The sequence below is a fragment of the Dipodomys merriami genome, unplaced genomic scaffold (assembly GCF_024711535.1).
Source record: "Dipodomys merriami isolate MVZ:Mamm:240054 unplaced genomic scaffold, mDipMer1.0.p SCAF_55, whole genome shotgun sequence".
Lineage (NCBI taxonomy): Eukaryota > Metazoa > Chordata > Mammalia > Rodentia > Heteromyidae > Dipodomys > Dipodomys merriami.
The window spans coordinates 4,308,200-4,325,032 of record NW_027206124.1 but is presented as its reverse complement, the minus strand read 5'-3'; the positions used below and the strand labels follow the sequence as shown (position 1 = coordinate 4,325,032).

Below are 16,833 nucleotides of genomic sequence, written 5' to 3'. Positions count from 1 at the left end.
TATAACTTTAGCTCCTAGGGAGGCTGAGTTCTGAGGAACATGGTTTGAAGACAGCTGGGGCAGGAAAGTCTGTGAGACTATCTCCAATGAACCACCAAGGAAGTGGAGCTGTGGCTCAAGTGGTAGAGCATGAGTCTTGAACACAAAGGCTCAGGGACAGTGCTGAGGCCCTGAGTTCAAGCCACAAGAATAGCACATGTACACACACACAATTCTGACAGGCGGTAGGGAAAAACCTGCTTCCTAATTCTGATGAAACAGTTACATCTCTCTTTGCATACGGACCTCTGGAGCAATGGTCTCTACTAGTTCATGCCTGAATCCCAGCCCAGGAGGTGAGAGGAAACCCCTGGTACAGAGTGTGGAGGCAGAGACTGGGCTCAACACTGGCCAACAACCAGACCAGCAGAGGAGGACCCACAGCAGAGAAGTGATTTTACTTCTTCTTCTCCTTCTCCTTCTTTTTGTTATCAGTGCTGGGCCTGCAGTTTAGGTCCTAGGTGCTGCCCCTTAGCTTTGTTGCTCAGAGCTGGCGCTTCGCCACTTGAACCACAGCTCTACTTTCAGCTTTTTGGTGGTTACTTTGTGCCGGGGCTGGCTTTGAACTGTGATCCTCAGATCTCAGCCTCCTGAGTAGCTAGGATTACAGGCGTGAGCCATGGGTGCCTAGCCTGGGAAGGGACTTCTGACCATCACAGGCAGCAAGTGGAGCTGAGTTGGGACTCCCTTTCCCATTTCCACACCTGCTCTCCCGTGGCAGCCCCCAGATGGGGAGAGACCCACGATCTCCTGGGCCTCGCAGCCCCCGGTAGCATATCCTGTCTCCTCTGGGCTACCTAGGATGTGTCAGCTCCCCGAGAGCTGCCTTCCTCCGAATTCCCCCCCACGCACTCCCCCTACTCCCTTCCCCCAGCCCCGCACCTGAGTACTGCTGCAGCAGCCAGACCTTGAGCTCGATGAAGCTGTGGGCGAAGTGACAGCTGTCCTCGCGCAGGCAGCCATAACGCACCTCGTGGCGGCACACGTCAAACTGGAAGTGCTCCTGGAACTGGCGGATCTTGGAGTACTTGAGAGAGGTGGAGCGGACGATGTGCACCAGGCACCTGGTGGGGGGGGGGGGAAAGAGGGCGCAATGCAGACCCCAGGCCCAGCACCTCCCACCTTCCTGACAAGGCTGCCGTACCCAGGGCCAGGCAAGCTGACAGATTCTTCCTGGGCCAGGAAACCCAATGTTGTAGCATCTACTGGTCCAACACAGATCTGATCACGGCTAGGCTAGGATTTGAACCCAAGTCTGCCCGACTCCAGGGCTTGGCTCTGATACCTATGCTCGGGCCAGAGGCAAGGTGAGAAACAGGGAGCAAAGGCAGGGATGCTGGGACTGACCCAGCATCCCCCGTCCCTGTCTGCCATTGCCATGACTGTGGAGAGTGGAGGGCAGGAGTGGAATACAGGGCTGCAGGGTCCTGATTTACCCATTGACCATCTGCTTCTCCCTGTACAAGAGGAACAGGGACTCCTCCCCCAAATGCCTGCAGACACCATGAAATCCCCACGACAATGCATGGAATACAGGAGCTACTCAATGAGTATGGTTCCTGAACTTCCCAGGGGCGACCCCCACCACTCTCGGCCCTCAGCTTTTGCCCAGCCTTTGGGGCCGCTCCCAGGGAGCCTCTGATCCTGGCCTCAGCCCGCTACTCACTTGTTGTTGTAGAAGCTGTGCTTGGCAGCCAGGTTAGAGCAGACGGATGGTGAATCCTTGGTGCCCTTGCTGATGATCCGAGGCTTACTGTCAAAGCAGATCTGCCCAGGGAGGGAATGGGCTGGCAGCCTGCAATGCCATCTGGGGAGGGGGGTGGGCTAGAACCCCAAATGACATCCCAGGCAAAGACAGCTGTGTCCGGTAAGCTTGGGGTGAGGGGCTGAGGAAGAAAATCCCAGGGTCTGACTCCCCCTCCTTCCTCCTTCATGTTTCTGGCTCCAGCTCACGGATGAGCTGAGCCTTGGCCACCCCACCCACCCAACCTCACCCCCACGACTCCGAAGGCCTGGGACAGGGGTGACGCTGGGTCTCTGAAGCCTCAATTATAAACTGGTTAGAGCCACACCTGCTCTGTCTCTGAGCAGCTCACAAAGAGAGAGAGAGAAAACTCCAACTGGTAGCTCGCACCTGTAGTCCTGGCTACTCAGCAGGCTGAGATCTGAGGATTATAGTTCAAAGCCAGGCTGGCAGGAAAGTCTGAGAGACTCCTATTCCTAATTAACCAGCAAAAAGTCAGAAGTGGAGTTGTGGCTCAAGTGGTAAAATGTCAACCTAATGTAAAAAAAAAGCTAAGGGACAGCATCCAGGTCCTGAGGTTATGCCCCAGTGCAGGAAGGAAGAGAAGAAAGGGAGGGAGGGAGGGAAGGAGGAAGGAAGGGAGGGAGAGAGGGAAGGAGGAAGGGAGGCAGGGAGGGAGGGAAGGAGGAAGGGAGGGAGGGAGGGAGGGACGGAGGAAGAGAGGGAGGGAGGGAGGAAGGGAGAGAGGGAAAGGAGTTTGGTAAATTGTGCCAACTGCTCCCTGAGGGGAGCTGGCACCAGGTCTCCCGGCCGCTCTGAGGGTTAGGGGAAGATCAGGACTGAACTGCACCAAACTCAGCAGCAGCCCAGTCCCAAGCTCTTGTTCCCTCAAGATGGACATGACACTGTTCTGTCTGTTCTCGGGCCACAGGCCAAGTTTACGCCCAAGGCTGAGCAAGGTCTGGGGTAGCTTGGAGGAGCCACTGGCCTGAGAGCTGGGACTGAGCAGGATGAAGAAATATGGGAGAGCATTTTCTGGGGAGCATACCACCAGGACACAGGCCGGAAGGACAGGGACATCAAAGCTGGGAAGTGAAATGCAAAGCCCAGACACCTGGCTCAGGACAGCAGTGCCAGGTACTTGGAACCCAAATCAACAGCCATAAGGACAATGCCGAGTAAACTCCTCAGCTACCTGGAGATGACCACACATGGTGGCAGGCATTGGGAGGTAGGCCTGGACTTTACCTCACCTCTCTGAGCCCCAGATCACTAGAGGGACATGGAGTCAGCATCTGGGTGCTGATGCTGCCAGGAGAAGGCCTACCACTAGTTATCTGTGAAGAGCAGGTGGGTGGGTCGCTATTTCTTCCTGGCCTCCATTTCCACCACTGCAAAATGACAAGGCTGGCTAGGACCTAGACCCTAGCAGGAGAAGATCCTCAGGGCTTTGCTTTCTGATAGTCCAAGGATGTGAAGACTCAGGCCGAGGACTTGGGTTCCAGGGCTAACCTCATGATGGCAGTCCCTAGCCCGATGTGTGCTTGGATGGTCCAAGCACCGTGGAGGAGGGAGGGGGCGGGCAGGTACCTCACAGAGGAAGGTGAAGATGCCCTGGTGCTCCTTGAGGAGCTTGGCGATGGTGAGGCTGCCCCGCTTGACGCCCCCCAGTGGGTCGAAGAGCAGGTCGCGGTTGAGGGTGCCCTTCCGCTCCTCCGTCCACACGTCGATCTCCTCCTGATGGTAGGCGAAGGTGCAGTTATCTCCGTACTTACAGTCCTGCTTGTTAATCATGTCTGCAAAGAGGCAACAGCACACACGTTCTGCCAGGCGGGGACAGCAGCCCACAGTGTCCCCACGATCCCAAAATTACTGCTACCCTCTCCTACGAGGACGCCTTCCTGGGTGCCAGGTCTGGGTCACTGTGCTTGGCACCCTCAAGACTGCGTTATGCAAGTCAAGCAAGAGAGGAAGTATAGAAAAGGCTCCGCTGGCCAGGTGCTGGTGGCTTATGCCTGTAATCAGGAGGCTGAGATCTGAGGATTGTGGTTCAAAGCCAGCCCAGGCAGGAAAGTCTATGAGACTCTTATCTCCAATAAACCACCAGAAAACCGTAAGTGGTGCTGTCGCTCAAGTGGTAGAGTGTTCCTCTTGAGCTGAAGAGCTGAGGGACAGCGCCCAGGCCTACAGTTCAAGCCCCATAACTAACAAAAGAAAAAGAAAAAAAAAGAAAAAAAGAAAAAGCTTTGGAGAAGTAGACAGAAAACAGGGATTTAAAAAATGATTATCACCAGGAAATGAATATTGTGTGGTTAACAGCATGGCTGGCAAAAGCTGAACAGACAGAGGTTAGGATTATTTGTTACTCTCTAAACCTTGAAGAGAACATTGGGCGGTGAAGGTTGAGGTATGTGTGTTTGTGTGTGCACACACTTGCATGTACTATTATTGAGGCCTGAACTTCCCTCAAGACCAGTACTCTACCACTTGAGCTACACTTCTGGTGGTTAACTGGAGATGAGTCTCACGGACTTTCCTGCCCAGGCTGGCTTTGAACCACAAGCCTCAGATCTCAGCCTCCTGAGTAGCTAGGATTACAGGCATGAGCCACCGGGCGCCCAGCTCACTTTTATTTATTTATTTTTGTGTGTGTGTGTGCTGATACTGGGACTTGAATGCAGGGCCTGGATGCTGTCTCTTAGCTTTTTTACTCAAGGCCGGCATTGTATCACTTAAGTCATTGCTACACTTCCCACTTTTTGGTGGCTAATTTGGGATAAGAGTCTATGGACCTTGCTGCCTGGGTTGCTGTCAAACCACAATCCTCAGCTCTCAGTCTCCTGAGTGGTTAGGATTACAGGTGTGTGCCACTGGTGCCTGGCTCAATAAATCACTAAGGAGGCCAGGGAGTTTGGAAAGAGGAAAACAGGCTCAGACACTGGAGCCTTTCCTTTCCTGAAGAGGCCTGCTTTCCTCTGTCCTCTTTTCCCTCTTTCTGAGTCCTAAGTACTCAGGAGGCTGAGATCTGAGGATCATGATTTGAAGCCAGCCTGGACAGGAAAGTCTATGAGACTCCAATTAACTACCAAAAAACAAAATCCCCAAAGTGGAGCTGTGGCTCAAGTGGTAGAGTCTAGCCTTGCGCAGGAAAGATTAGGGACATCACCCAGGCCCTGAGTTCAAGCCCTAGAACCAGCACAAAATAAATAAATGTGGAGCTGGTCAGGAAAGGAGGTGCTCACCCTGACATGTCACCTCATCCTTGATGGCCTCATGAACCCTAAAACCTCAGCTTTCTCCCCTCCCTCTCCAGAGGCGGTGAGGACCACCTCTGCTCTGCTGCCTGAACCAGCCACACAGCGGCAGCAGGTGGAGGAGGAACTGGGCTCTGGCTGGCGCCAGCCCCCACTGCAAGCCACCCACCTTTGCACAGGTAGTAGGAGCCCACAAAGCTGGTCTTGGTGGGCCGGGGCCGGATCCGCTTCCAGGTTTGGTCCTCTGAGCTCCGGAGCCGGCCCAGTAGGATGTCTCGCTTACATTTGTGCTCCAGGCCCTCTCGGTAGGTATAGTCGCCTGCCTTGGGGCCTGCAGGGAGGATGGGCGGGGGATGTGGCCACAGGCAGGCCAGATGGAAGGGGGAAACTAGTGAATCAACAGGCCTGCATCTAGGTTTCCCTGCCATTCTCTTCCTGGGGGCGGGGGAAGGGGGGAGGGAGAGAGTGGGGAGGGGTGCTCCCTTCCCCTACCTCCTTTCCACAACAACCCTGAGCTACACAGACATGTGGTGAGCCTGCCTACCTCAATGGTTCTCTAGAAATAATGGGAGGTCCCTAACCAAGGCCCGCCCCCTTCCCTTCCTGTCCCAGATCCCCCATAGACACATGAGGGTCCTCTCACTGTGGGCTTTCACTCTCCTGGCACTACCAGCAGGTGTGGGTTGGGTTACCTGTCTTGGGGTAGCACAGCTGGCAGGCCTGCTTGAACTCATGGGTGGCAGCTAAGGGGTTCTTGATGAGCAAGGCGGTGTTGGGCATGGAGGGCTCCGGCTGGAAGGGGAAGAGGTGACTGTCTTGGGCCGTGGTGACAGCTGGAGCCACTAGGGCTGTGCTGTACACCCCGGGGTGGGGAGCACTCTTTGACTTCCCCCCTCCCAGCCCTTGTATTATGGTCCAGGACCCAGAACATCAGGACGAGAACTGGAGTCCTGGCCCCGCAGGGGAAGGTGCGCAGCAGTGAGCCTGGTTCAGAACATTCCTTGAGCGGAAGGTCAATGTGAAGTGGAGAAACAGCGGTGGCCTTCATGGAGGCCTTACAGTGCCCTCCCCCCAGTCCCAGCCAGATTCCATGACTTCCCAGGGCCACACGGCTAGTGTCTGGGCTGAGGTCGGGGTGCGGCCTGTCCACTGCTGGTGAACCCAGGACAGGTTAAGCTGGAGACTAGACTAACGCAGGGCTGCCATGCCTTGTCCTCCTCTAGCACACAGAGTGAGCATCCTCTGTGTGCCGGCCAGTGCATGGCAGGTGAGGAAGGGCTAGGAGAGCACCTCGGGCCTCTGAGAGGCGTCCTTCATGGAGGGCATAGCATCTCACCGCAGGGCTCATCTCTGGCCCTGAGACCCAACCAGAGGCCCAAAGCCACGCCCCCTCACGCCTCAAAGCCACACCCCCTCACGCCCCCACGCCTCAAAGCCACGCCCCCCACGTCTCAAAGCCACACCCCTATGCCCCCATGTCTCAAAGCCCCCTCACGCCCCCAGCGTATCAAAGCCATTCCCCTCCACACACACACTCCTCCAGAAGAAAGGAGGTACCTGGAAGCTCAGCCCATGACTCACCGAGGGGGCCGGTTTCTGAGTACTGCTTGGGGGGCGGTGGTCTTGTGAGTTGGTCTCCTCTGGGCAGGGAAAAGATACAGAGGTCACCAGCCCTGCCACGGAGGAAATGAGGGGCCTTCCCAGACTTCCTCTGTGCATTTTTATTTATTTTTTTTGTCGGTCTTGAGGCTTGAACTCTGGGCCTGGGCGCTGTCCCTCAGCTCTTCAGCTCAAGGCTAGTGCTCTACCACTTGAGCCACCGGTGCCACTTCCAGTTTTCAGGTGGTTTATTGGAGATAAGAGTCTCACTGACTTTCCTGCCTGGGCTGGATTTGAACCACGATCCTCAGATCTCAGCCTCCTAAGTAGCTAGGATGACAGGCGGGAGCCACTGGTGTCCAGCTCTCCCTGTACATTTCTAACTCAGAGAAGCCCCCAAGCCATGGACCCTGTCCTGATCAGCCAGGGCCTCAGCTCTGCCCGTCTCTCTATTCTCCAGCTGCATGCCACCCTTTTGCTGGAGCCTTCTGAGGGCTGCAGCCCACCCCTGACCCCCCAGAATCATGCAGGGCCTGTGCCTCTGGCTCCTTCCACACTGCCAGTAAACTCTGACAGGCCCAGACACCTCCCTCCAGGATGTCACCCTACAGGCCCCACCCCCAGCTCTGAGTGGCCCAGGCCACATATGACTGCCAAAAGCCAGCTCCATCAGGACTTGGAGGGAGTCAGGTTTTTTTCTCTGGCTTCCGGCTGAGGGAGCAGTAGCCTTGTCCTCCTGACCCCAATCTCAGGGTCATCTCCACAGAACCCCCAACCTAGGACTCTAAGGCTCTTGAGAGCTAGGCAGAGATCACCAGCCTGAGCCACAGGAGCCCTGAACTACTGCAGCTCTGCTGTTTGATCTAGAACAAGATACCTAGCCTGGCCAGGTGCCATGGCTCACACCTATAATCTCAACAACTCAGGAAGCTGAAACCTAAGGATTGCTGTTCGAAGCCAGCCTGGACAGGGAAGTGCTATGTGATGCTTATTTCTAATTAAGCACCCAAAATAAAGCTAGACATGGAGGTGTGGCTCAAGTGGTAGAGCACCAGCCTTGAGTGAAAAAGCTAGGTAGGGGATGGTGCCTAAGCAATGAGTTCAAGCCCCACTACCAGTGCACGCATGCATGCGCGTGTGTGTGTGCACACACATCCAGCCTGAAGCTCATCTCCGCAGTGCTGAGCACAGCAGAGTCAGGGCACTGCTCTGGACTGCCCACAGGGAGGCAGCCTGGGCTTCAGTACAGAGATGTCAGAACTGAAGTCATGGAGATGGGATTTTGCCCAGTGGGGAAAGAATGTGCCCAGCAGGGCCTCACCTATGAAAGAGTCAGGTTTGTCCAGGGAGCCTCGGACCGACCCGAAGGTATCCAGGGCCTCCAGCCGGGTGTCTGAGTAGGGGAGCAGGTCCAGAGGGTCCAGCGCGGGGCCTGGGGCGTCGAGGGTGTCCAGGACTGAGGCAGCCAGCTTCTTGGAGGGATCGATGACGAGGCCGAAGGAGGCAGGGGGCAGCGGGCTGGAGACGGGGATGGAGCCACCCACCACGGGGGGCAGCAGCGGGGTCCCGCCAGGGAACACAGGTATCAGCTGGGGCAACTCACTGGGCACACCACTGCCAGGCAGACCGCCCTGGACCAGAGACTGCAAGGTGGGACAGAGCCAGGGATCAGGGAAGAACATGAATTACCCGGCTTTGGGCAGAATGAAGCATGAAGCTTTCTGGGGAGCCAGTAGCTACTGTCCATCTGCCTGTGAGGTGACCCATCCCTCTGGGTGTATGTTCGCGTGCGCGCGCGTGCACGCATGTGCGTGTGCGTGTGTGTGTGTGTGTGTCATGGTGCCTGAACCCATCCCTCGGGGTGTATGTTCTAAAGTGCGTGTGTGTGTACGTGCGTGCGTGCGTGTGTGTGTGTGTGTGTGTGTGTGTGTGTGTGTGTGTATGTGTGTTGGTCATGGGGTCTGAACTCTGGGCCTGGGTGCTTTCCCTCAGCTCTTCAGCTCAAGGCTAATGCTCTACTTCTTGAGCTACAGCACCACTTGCAGCTTTTTCTGCTGAGGAATCGAACCCAGGGCCTCATGCATGCAAGACAAGCGCTCTACCACTGAGCCACCTTCCCAGCCCTGGATTTCTTTTTGTTGCTAGTCCTGGGGCTTGAACTCAGGGCATGGGCACTGTCCCTGAGCTTCTTTTGCTCAAGGCTAGCATTCTCCCACTTGAGCCACAGCATCACTTCTAGCATTTTCTGTTTACGTGGTACTGAGGAATTGAACCCAGGGCTTCATGCATGCTAGGCAGGCACTCTGCCACTAAGCCACATTCCCAGCCCTCCTCTACTTTTTTTTTTTTTTTTTTTGCTCAAGGCTAGTGCTCTACAATTTAAGCCAGAGTGTCACTTTCAGTTTTCTGGTGAGTTATCGGAGATATGAGTCTCACGGACTTTCCTGGGCTGGCTTTGAGCCATGACCCTCAGATCTTAGCCTCCTGAGTACCTAGAATTATAGACATGAACCACCAGTGCCAGCTTCTGGCCTTTTTTTTTTTCTTTAAACAATCTCTTGGTCTTTCCTGCCCCTGGCTGGCTATGAACTGAGATCCTCAGATCCCAGCATCCCATGGCTTCCTTCTAAGGTTTTTATTTCTTGAACTATGACATGGAGACTAGGCACTAGGCCGGACACAGGCTCAGGGGGCTGGAGGTGGTACATGGCTCACCAGAGAGTCCAGGAGGGTATCCAGCTCTGGACCAAAGACATCCCCATCCGAGAAGTCATCCAGGCCCTCGGTGCTGGGGATGGCCCTGCCGCTGCTGTCCAGAGGGGCCAGGAGGTCCAGCACGTGAGGAAACAGAGACATGGCAGGAGCAGAAGGGAGCAGGGCTGGGGAGCTGTGCAGGTCCACATAGCAGTCTGTGGAGGGAGAAGGCGGCTCAGTAGCTGCCCTGATGCCATTTGCTGGGAGTGGAGAGCGAGCCCCAGGGCCCAGCCAGCACCTTCCCTTCCTCCCCAGCTCCACCAGGGCCTGGCACTGCCAAACACCTACACAGAGGCAGAGGCTTGAGGGCGGTCAGGGAAGACAGCCCAAGGCAGAGAGCCCATTGGTCTGATCACACCAATGGGTTGATCACACCAATGGCCGGGGCTCAGCCTGTGCATCTACTATCATCACCTTTCTCTGGGGTATGCAAATGCCCTGGAAGCTAATGAGGAAGAGAGGGGAAAAGGAAGACTTAGAAAGAGGCAGAGGGCCTGGGGTGAGAATCAGGAGACAGCCTGGGGAAATTCTCTAGTCCAGAAAGGGAGTCTATGTCCTCTATCCCATTTCTAGGCTTCTCTGTGTGCAGAGCTGGGACAGGGCTGGACAGGGGTAAGGGGCTCAGCCTTCTCAGAGATCTTGTTCCCACTCTGCCGTCCTGATTCGGGGTGCTACCTGTTTCAATGTCATCAATGGATCCGAATCCGTTGGACATTCCCTGTGGAAAGGAAGAACATGGTGGTGTTATCCAGGCAAGGACCACGGCAGGGTGTGGCTCTGGAGCTTGGCTGCTGAAGAGTCCCTGGGGAGTACCCCAGCACCCAGGGCGGATACCAGACACCGCCCCCATGCAACCGGGGCTCAGGCAAGCACAGGTGCAGTGTGAAGGTCACACAGTCACAGTCACACAGGGGCACCTCAGGGAAACAGTGGCCCAGGAGAAAGGATATAACCTCTGGGCCTCAGTTTCCCCACCTGGAAAAGAATAGGGTCCGGACCATAGGGAGGTGGTGCAACACAGCACATACAGTCTGCAGTTCAAGACAAAATGATACCCTTCCCCAGTTACAGCCCCAGACTAGGAGGAGGCAAAAAAAGGGGGGGGGGAGTCATCCAAGGTAGGACCCCACTGCCACTGGATCTGAGCTTGCTTTCCAGCCTGGCTTCATCTCTAACCCCTCTGGGCTGTTTCCTTAATTGTTAAGTGAGGACACGCAAGCCACCCCCGCCAGCTGCACGTGGGGTGAAATGACTTGCATTGGTAAAACACTCAGACCAGTTCCTGGCGCACAGGGAGGGCTTTCTAAGGGTCTATTAGTTAGACAGATGCAGAACACATTTATTTTTGGATGTGGGGCTTGAACTCAGGGCCTAGGCACTGCCCCTGAGCTCTTCTGCTCAAAGCTAGCACTCTACCACTTTGAGCCATAGCTCTATTTCTAGTTTTCAGCGGGTTAATTGAAGATAAAGAGTCTCAAGGACTTTCCTGCCCAGGCTGGCTTGGAACCACAGTCCTCAGATCCTGAGTAGCTAGGATTACAGGTGTGAGCCACCAGCGCCCAGCTGAACACATTTACAATTGCAATCCGAAAACTGGCTTAGGCGCTTAGCCCCCAGCCTCTATAATCTACCACCGGTGGAGTCCTGCCTCGTCCCCACCTCTGGGCCATGCAGGGCACACGTGATTCCTTTCCCCTAGACTTTCTCCCATTCTTCTTGGGGTCCGTCACAGTTCAGCAGAAGTCCTGCCCCCCTGGTGAGGCTCTAGGTGGCCCTGGCCTCCTCAGTGCTCCCAAGGAGGAAGGCCCAGACCCTTACTGTTAGCCATCCTCTGCCAAACATCAATAATGATAGCAACAAGACTCATCCTGTACCAGAGGCCTCAGCCAACCCGTCCCATCTGCCATTGTACTTAGCCCTGGCCCCAGCCTCCATTTTGTCCCACAGCACCTACATTAGCTAAGTCTGCTATTCGCAGGTCCTGCTCCTTTGTTGATAACATTCAGCTAGTCATAGGGGTTTATGGAACCCATCTCTCCAGCAGCCTTTTACCTGTAATCTCACAGCCACCACATGAACATGAGCAAGCTGAGGTCCTGAGATTGAAGGGTACAACTCAGGACCTGACCAGCATGTCTAGCTCAGATCCCTCTGCAGAAGCCCTCTGGTGAGGAACTGGGTTTATGTCCTGGGCCATGTACCTCTCCTGACCCCAGGTCTCTGCTCAGGCTCTTCTGCTGGCTGAAAATACCATTCTTTTGTTTGTTTGTTTGTTTGTTGTGGGGCTTAAACTCAGGGCCTGGGCACTGCCACCTGAGCTCTCTTGCTCCAGGCTAGTACTCTACCCCTTTGAGTCACAGCAACACTTCCCATTTTCAGGTGGTTCATGGAGATCAGAGTCTCACAGACTTTCCTGCCTGGTCTGGCTTTGAATCATGATCCTCCCATCTCAGCCTCTGGAATAACCAGGATTATAGGCGTGAGCCACCAGTGCCTGGCATCAGAATGCCACTTTTTCATCTACTGTCTGAAAGCTGCTTTCCTAGCTCTGTGAAGCCCTCCACCCAGGCTGTCTGTCCTGACAACTCCCAGTCTTCCTTGTGCTCTGTCCACCAGATGCCCTACTTACACAGACTCTAAGCCGTGTAAGACCGTTGCCTGTCTCCTGCTCCGAGAACTCCTGTGGGCACGCTCTTTCGCGTCTATATAGGCCTATAGTACGCTAGGGACTCTGCCTGCCACCACCCAGCAATGCAATGTTCCCATGTGTGTGTGCGCTGCGCCAAGGCCGAGCTAGCCTGGCCTCTCCATGGTGGGGACCACTCCGCTGAGGCAGAGTGAACTGGCCAGCCCAGACCGCTGTGGATGTGGTGAGGGACAGGTAGAAGATGTGCCAAGGGCCTAGGACCAGGCATATTGCCATGTACGGTGAACAGGCAGTGACCAGCAGGTCTATACCCAGAGGGCAAAGCCAAAGCTCTTACCATGCATGGGTGACCCAGAGAGACAGGTGGTGTGGGGCAAAGAAAGGCCTGAGGTTCCAGGCCCCCGCCTACCTGATCTGCCACACCAGCCGCAGTACCATTACTGAGCAGAGAAAAGGTTTCCAATTCCTGCCAGGGATAGAAGTAAAAAGAGATTAAGACTTTAAGAGATGCCCAGTGTCCTGCCATCCAGGAGCAGAGAAGCCCCAGCTGCTGAGGGCCACCATGCTATGAGGGGCTCCCTCCTCTGAGCCTGCCATTTCCACCTGTTCTGTCTCCCAGGGTCACATGGGTCTTTGCTTCTTCTACCCTTGACCTCAGGAGATGACCTTCAAGTACACATGGTGCTTTTCGTCTCGAGCATTCTCTTGTTATATTCCTGCCAAGGGCCCTCTGTGCGGGCCCAGTGATCTCCACCTTCCCCAGGCAGGCGCCGACGTGGAGAACCAGGGACTAACTTGCGCAAGGTCCTGGCAGAGAGACTCTAGAGCTTTCCTGCCTGCAGCTTCCAGGCATGGAGTGAGGGCCGAATGGACATGCATGGATGTGAAGGAGGCCACGCGATCCCCACATTTCAAATGGGCACATGCGGGGGTGACTTGAGAACACAAAGCTGAAGGAGGCCCACGGGAACCCAGGCCATCCCCAGGGCAGGTCGTATCAGCCAGGGCAGGGGAGAGCACTGTGTTTTAACAGCTGATGTCTAAGGTAAACTGGGAATGTGCGCTGCTGTTCCTCTTCCACAGGCCCCTGCTGCTCCTTCGAGGGCTTTCAGCCAACGGGGAGGGGAGGGAAGAGCGCCCGCGATTGTTCCCTCTGCTCTCAGCCAGCCCTAGCCCCCTCATCCAGCTTCCCAACAGTGCCCAGTCCCTCCCTCCATCCCTCATCCCACCCCACTCACCCCACCAGCCCCCCAAGCCCAGGGCCCTGAGCCTACCTACCCGAGGCCTCTTATATGCCTTCCGCACCCGCAGCCCGAGCTTCTGAGCCAGCTCCTGACCCAGCTGAGTGACGCTTTCATCCTGGAGAAGCAAGACATGAGCACCCAGTGGGTTAGGTTGTCCTCCTAGACACTTTGTGCAGCCCTGCAAGGAGGGCCACGGTGACCCCATATCACAGACAAGTGAGGTCCCAGGTGACACGGGCGCTCCAAAACACACAGCTAGCGAGCAGTGGGCTGGAACCACAAACTTGTGCTTTTGTTGTTTTTTTATTTGGGGGAAGAGTAACTTTTATTTTTGGTCTTGAACTCTGATCCTGGGCGCTGTCCCTCAGCTCTTCAGCTCAAGGTGAGCGCTCTACCACTTGAGCCACAACGCCACTTCCAGTTTTCTCATAGTTCATTGGAGATAAGCTTCTCGTGGACGTTCCTGCCCAGGTGGGCTTTGAACCATCTCAGATCTCGCCTTCCTGAGTAGCTAGGATTATAGGCATGAGCCACTGGCACCCAGCTTAAGGTAACATTTTATTTCACTTTATACACTTACCTTTGGGACAGTCTTACAGTGTTATCCAGGCTGACCTCAAACCCTTGGGCTCAAATGATCCTCCTATCTCAGCCTTCTGAGTAGCTGGGACTACAAACATATGCTACCATAACTGACTGCTTTAGCGAGGTATGAGACGCCAGCACCCAGCTAAGATTCTGACTTGTGAACTAACGGGAATCAGGAAAGAAGTATAACATCATCTAACATGTTCTAAACAATGCTGCCTGGCCACTGCACTGATTGTCCTGCATGACTCTGATTCTATGCCCAGCATAGCTTCATGATACATTATGGAGGGTGCACACCAGCCTCCCACAGGCCGAGCCATGGCCCACGGCACACTTCTAGCAGGGAAAGACCCAAATCCTGGCCGGCTATCCTGCACTGACCACTCTGTACACTGCCTGCTCTATTCTTTCCTCTTTCTGCCCTACTCAAGTGCCACCTCCTCCACGGAGCCTGCCAGGACTTTGACCACTCCTGTTCCCTTGACCCTTCCTTGGCACCATTTACTCTTCTTCTCCAGGCTCGTGCACAGCCATTATCCCAGGCATCGAGTAGGGTACGTGCTTCACGGATGAGGAGCTGATGGGCAGGGGCATGAGGGGTGGAGCCAGGCTTAGGCCCAGGCCCGTCCAGGGGACTGTGGGTCCTCGGAGGAGCAGAGCTTTTCCCATGTGGGTGGTATTCAGTAAATACGGGACATGTGTTCAGCCCTGAGGTGTTTGGCAACTTGTAGATTCTCTGTTGGTCATCTTCCATTGTTAATTTCCTACCCAGTGACAAATCTAACATCAGAGTCCCAGCATATAGGGCACCCCACCACACCCCCCGTTTTATGCCAAGTCCCGGGGCTTGAACTCAGAACCTGGGCATCATCCCTGAGCTGCTGTTTTGCTCAAGGCTAGCACTCTTACCACTTGAGCCACTTCTGGCTTTTTCTGAGTGGTTAATTGGAAATGAGTCCTACAGACTTTCCTACTTGGGCTAGCTTTGCACTGAGAGCCTTAGATCTCAGCTTCCCGAGTAGCTAGGACTAGAGGCATGAACCACCAAAGCCTAGCTACAGCACCCCTTTAATCCTCGCTGTGGAGGCCAAGACCACAAACGAGAGAATCAGACTGCCAGGGTTCCACACATAGCTCCGCTGCCCCCTGGTTGCTATTCTTTCCTCTTCGTGTCTCTGCATCATCACCTTTCAAATGGAGACAACGAGAGCCCTGACGTCACAGGGCTGCTACAAAGACGAGGCGAGCAGCGGCTGGCACAGGAGCCAGCTCAGCATCCACACCGGGCCCTGCAGCTCTGTGCGACAGGGAGAAAGCGAGGCTCAGCAGCAGGGGGGGCCTGGCCTTGCAGCAGGGACTTACATGCGGCAGCGCGAGCGAGCACCGGCTGCTGCACTCGTAGGCCTCCTTGTGGCGCCCCAGCTCGTTGAGGGCCCGGGCCTTGCGGAAAAGCGCCCGTATGTTCTCGCTGTCCAGGCCCAGTGCCTTTTCGCTGTCTTCCAGTGATTTCTCATACATGCCCTGTGGGAGAGAAGTGCACAGCCTGACCCGTGTGACCTTCCCTTCCCAAACCTAGGGAGGGATGGCCACCTCCCTTGCAGCCCAGGGACAGGCTGGAGACCATGGGGAGAGAAAGGAGAGTCAGAGGGTGTTGGGTGTCTGTGTGTCCCACTGGTCAGACGCTGGGCCAAGCGCTGCAAGAGCGACAGGGGTGAGTCTGGTCACTCGTCACTCGTCTGCCCCCAGCTCAGAACATCATGACTGAGGGCAGCAGTGGCACCTTGGGGAAGCACAACAGTGAAGGGGACCCACGCCCCATGCCTGCACACTCATCTGTCCACAGCCCAGCCTGGTCCGTGGGGGTCTTCCCAGGCCCTTGGTGCTTCACTGGAATCCCCTACAGGACTTGAGCATGGCTAAAGCTCCAGCTCAGCAGTGGAGCAAGAAGGATGGGGGGGGGGGGTGGAGGGGAGAGAAGAAGGGGGGACAGAGAGGAGCAGAAAGTTCAGACTTCCAGCCCAGGGTCACTCCAAGATTCTAACTTACCTCATCTGGGGCAGGGCTAGAACAGCAGTACTATTATTCTTTTAGCGCTGGCCCTGGGACTTATAGACTCAGAGCCTGGGCGCTCTGTCACTTAGCTTTTTTTCACTAAGACTGGTGTTCTACCACTTGAAGCACACCTCCATTTCTGGCTCTTGGGTGGTTAATTGGAGATAAATAAGAATCTTAAGACTTTCCTGCCCTAGCTGGTTTGACACTGCGATCCTCAGACTTCATCCTCTGGAGATAGGATTAAGTGCTAGGATTGCAGGCGTGAGTCACCAGCAATGGCATGAAGAACCATTTTTTAAAGATGTTTTCATTATGAATTCATACTTTTTTTGTGACAGCGTCTTATTAGATTGCCCAAGAGGGTTTCAAAGTCCCAGATTTAAGCAATCCTTCTGTCTTAGTTTCTCAAGGAGCTGGGACTACAGGTGCCTGCAACTGTACACAGCTCCTCTGTGCTTTTCAACTCTCCAGGTCATCTGCTGTGCAGCTGGGACTGGGGTATGGGGAACAGATCTCTGGGTGCAGATCTGGCGGGCAGCGGCCAGCTCACCATGGTGAAGTAGCAGGCCGCCCTGTTGACATGCAGTTTGCACAGCAGCTCGCGGGGCAGGGACACCTGGTCAGAGGCGGCGTAGTCAGCCACGTTCAGCCCCTCCATGTACTGCACCAGGGCCTGCTTATAGTCCTTCTCCCGGAACAGGTCATTGCCCTCAGCGAACAGGTTCTGCACCAGCTTAAGCAGGAAGGCCTGGGTGAAGGAGGGTGACAAGGCGGCTCAGCAGATCGTGTCAATCCACCACCCCCTGCCCCAGACACACCCACCCACACCTCCATTCACTCCTCCAGCAGCGATACTCACCTCATACTCTTCTTGTTTTAGGGGTAGTGTTGACCTAGCAAGAAAAG

At 55.3% G+C, this 16,833-nt stretch overlaps 1 protein-coding gene across 2 annotated transcripts in view; it reads right to left on the bottom strand.

The window, feature by feature from the left end:
• Positions 1-16,833, bottom strand: part of Zc3h7b (zinc finger CCCH-type containing 7B) — a 43,868-nt gene that overhangs the window by 9,417 nt on the left and 17,618 nt on the right. For both annotated transcript variants that reach the window (XM_069999626.1, XM_069999627.1), the window contains exons 3-16: positions 16,787-16,820; positions 16,478-16,675; positions 15,235-15,393; positions 13,316-13,396; positions 12,447-12,503; positions 10,066-10,108; positions 9,352-9,545; positions 7,958-8,279; positions 6,619-6,677; positions 5,730-5,829; positions 5,207-5,368; positions 3,374-3,579; positions 1,706-1,806; positions 922-1,103 (exon numbers count right to left, since the gene is read on the bottom strand). In XM_069999626.1, the coding sequence (XP_069855727.1) occupies positions 922-1,103; positions 1,706-1,806; positions 3,374-3,579; positions 5,207-5,368; positions 5,730-5,829; positions 6,619-6,677; positions 7,958-8,279; positions 9,352-9,545; positions 10,066-10,108; positions 12,447-12,503; positions 13,316-13,396; positions 15,235-15,393; positions 16,478-16,675; positions 16,787-16,820 (1,898 nt within the window). The remainder of the gene's footprint in view (positions 1-921; positions 1,104-1,705; positions 1,807-3,373; positions 3,580-5,206; positions 5,369-5,729; positions 5,830-6,618; positions 6,678-7,957; positions 8,280-9,351; positions 9,546-10,065; positions 10,109-12,446; positions 12,504-13,315; positions 13,397-15,234; positions 15,394-16,477; positions 16,676-16,786; positions 16,821-16,833) is intronic.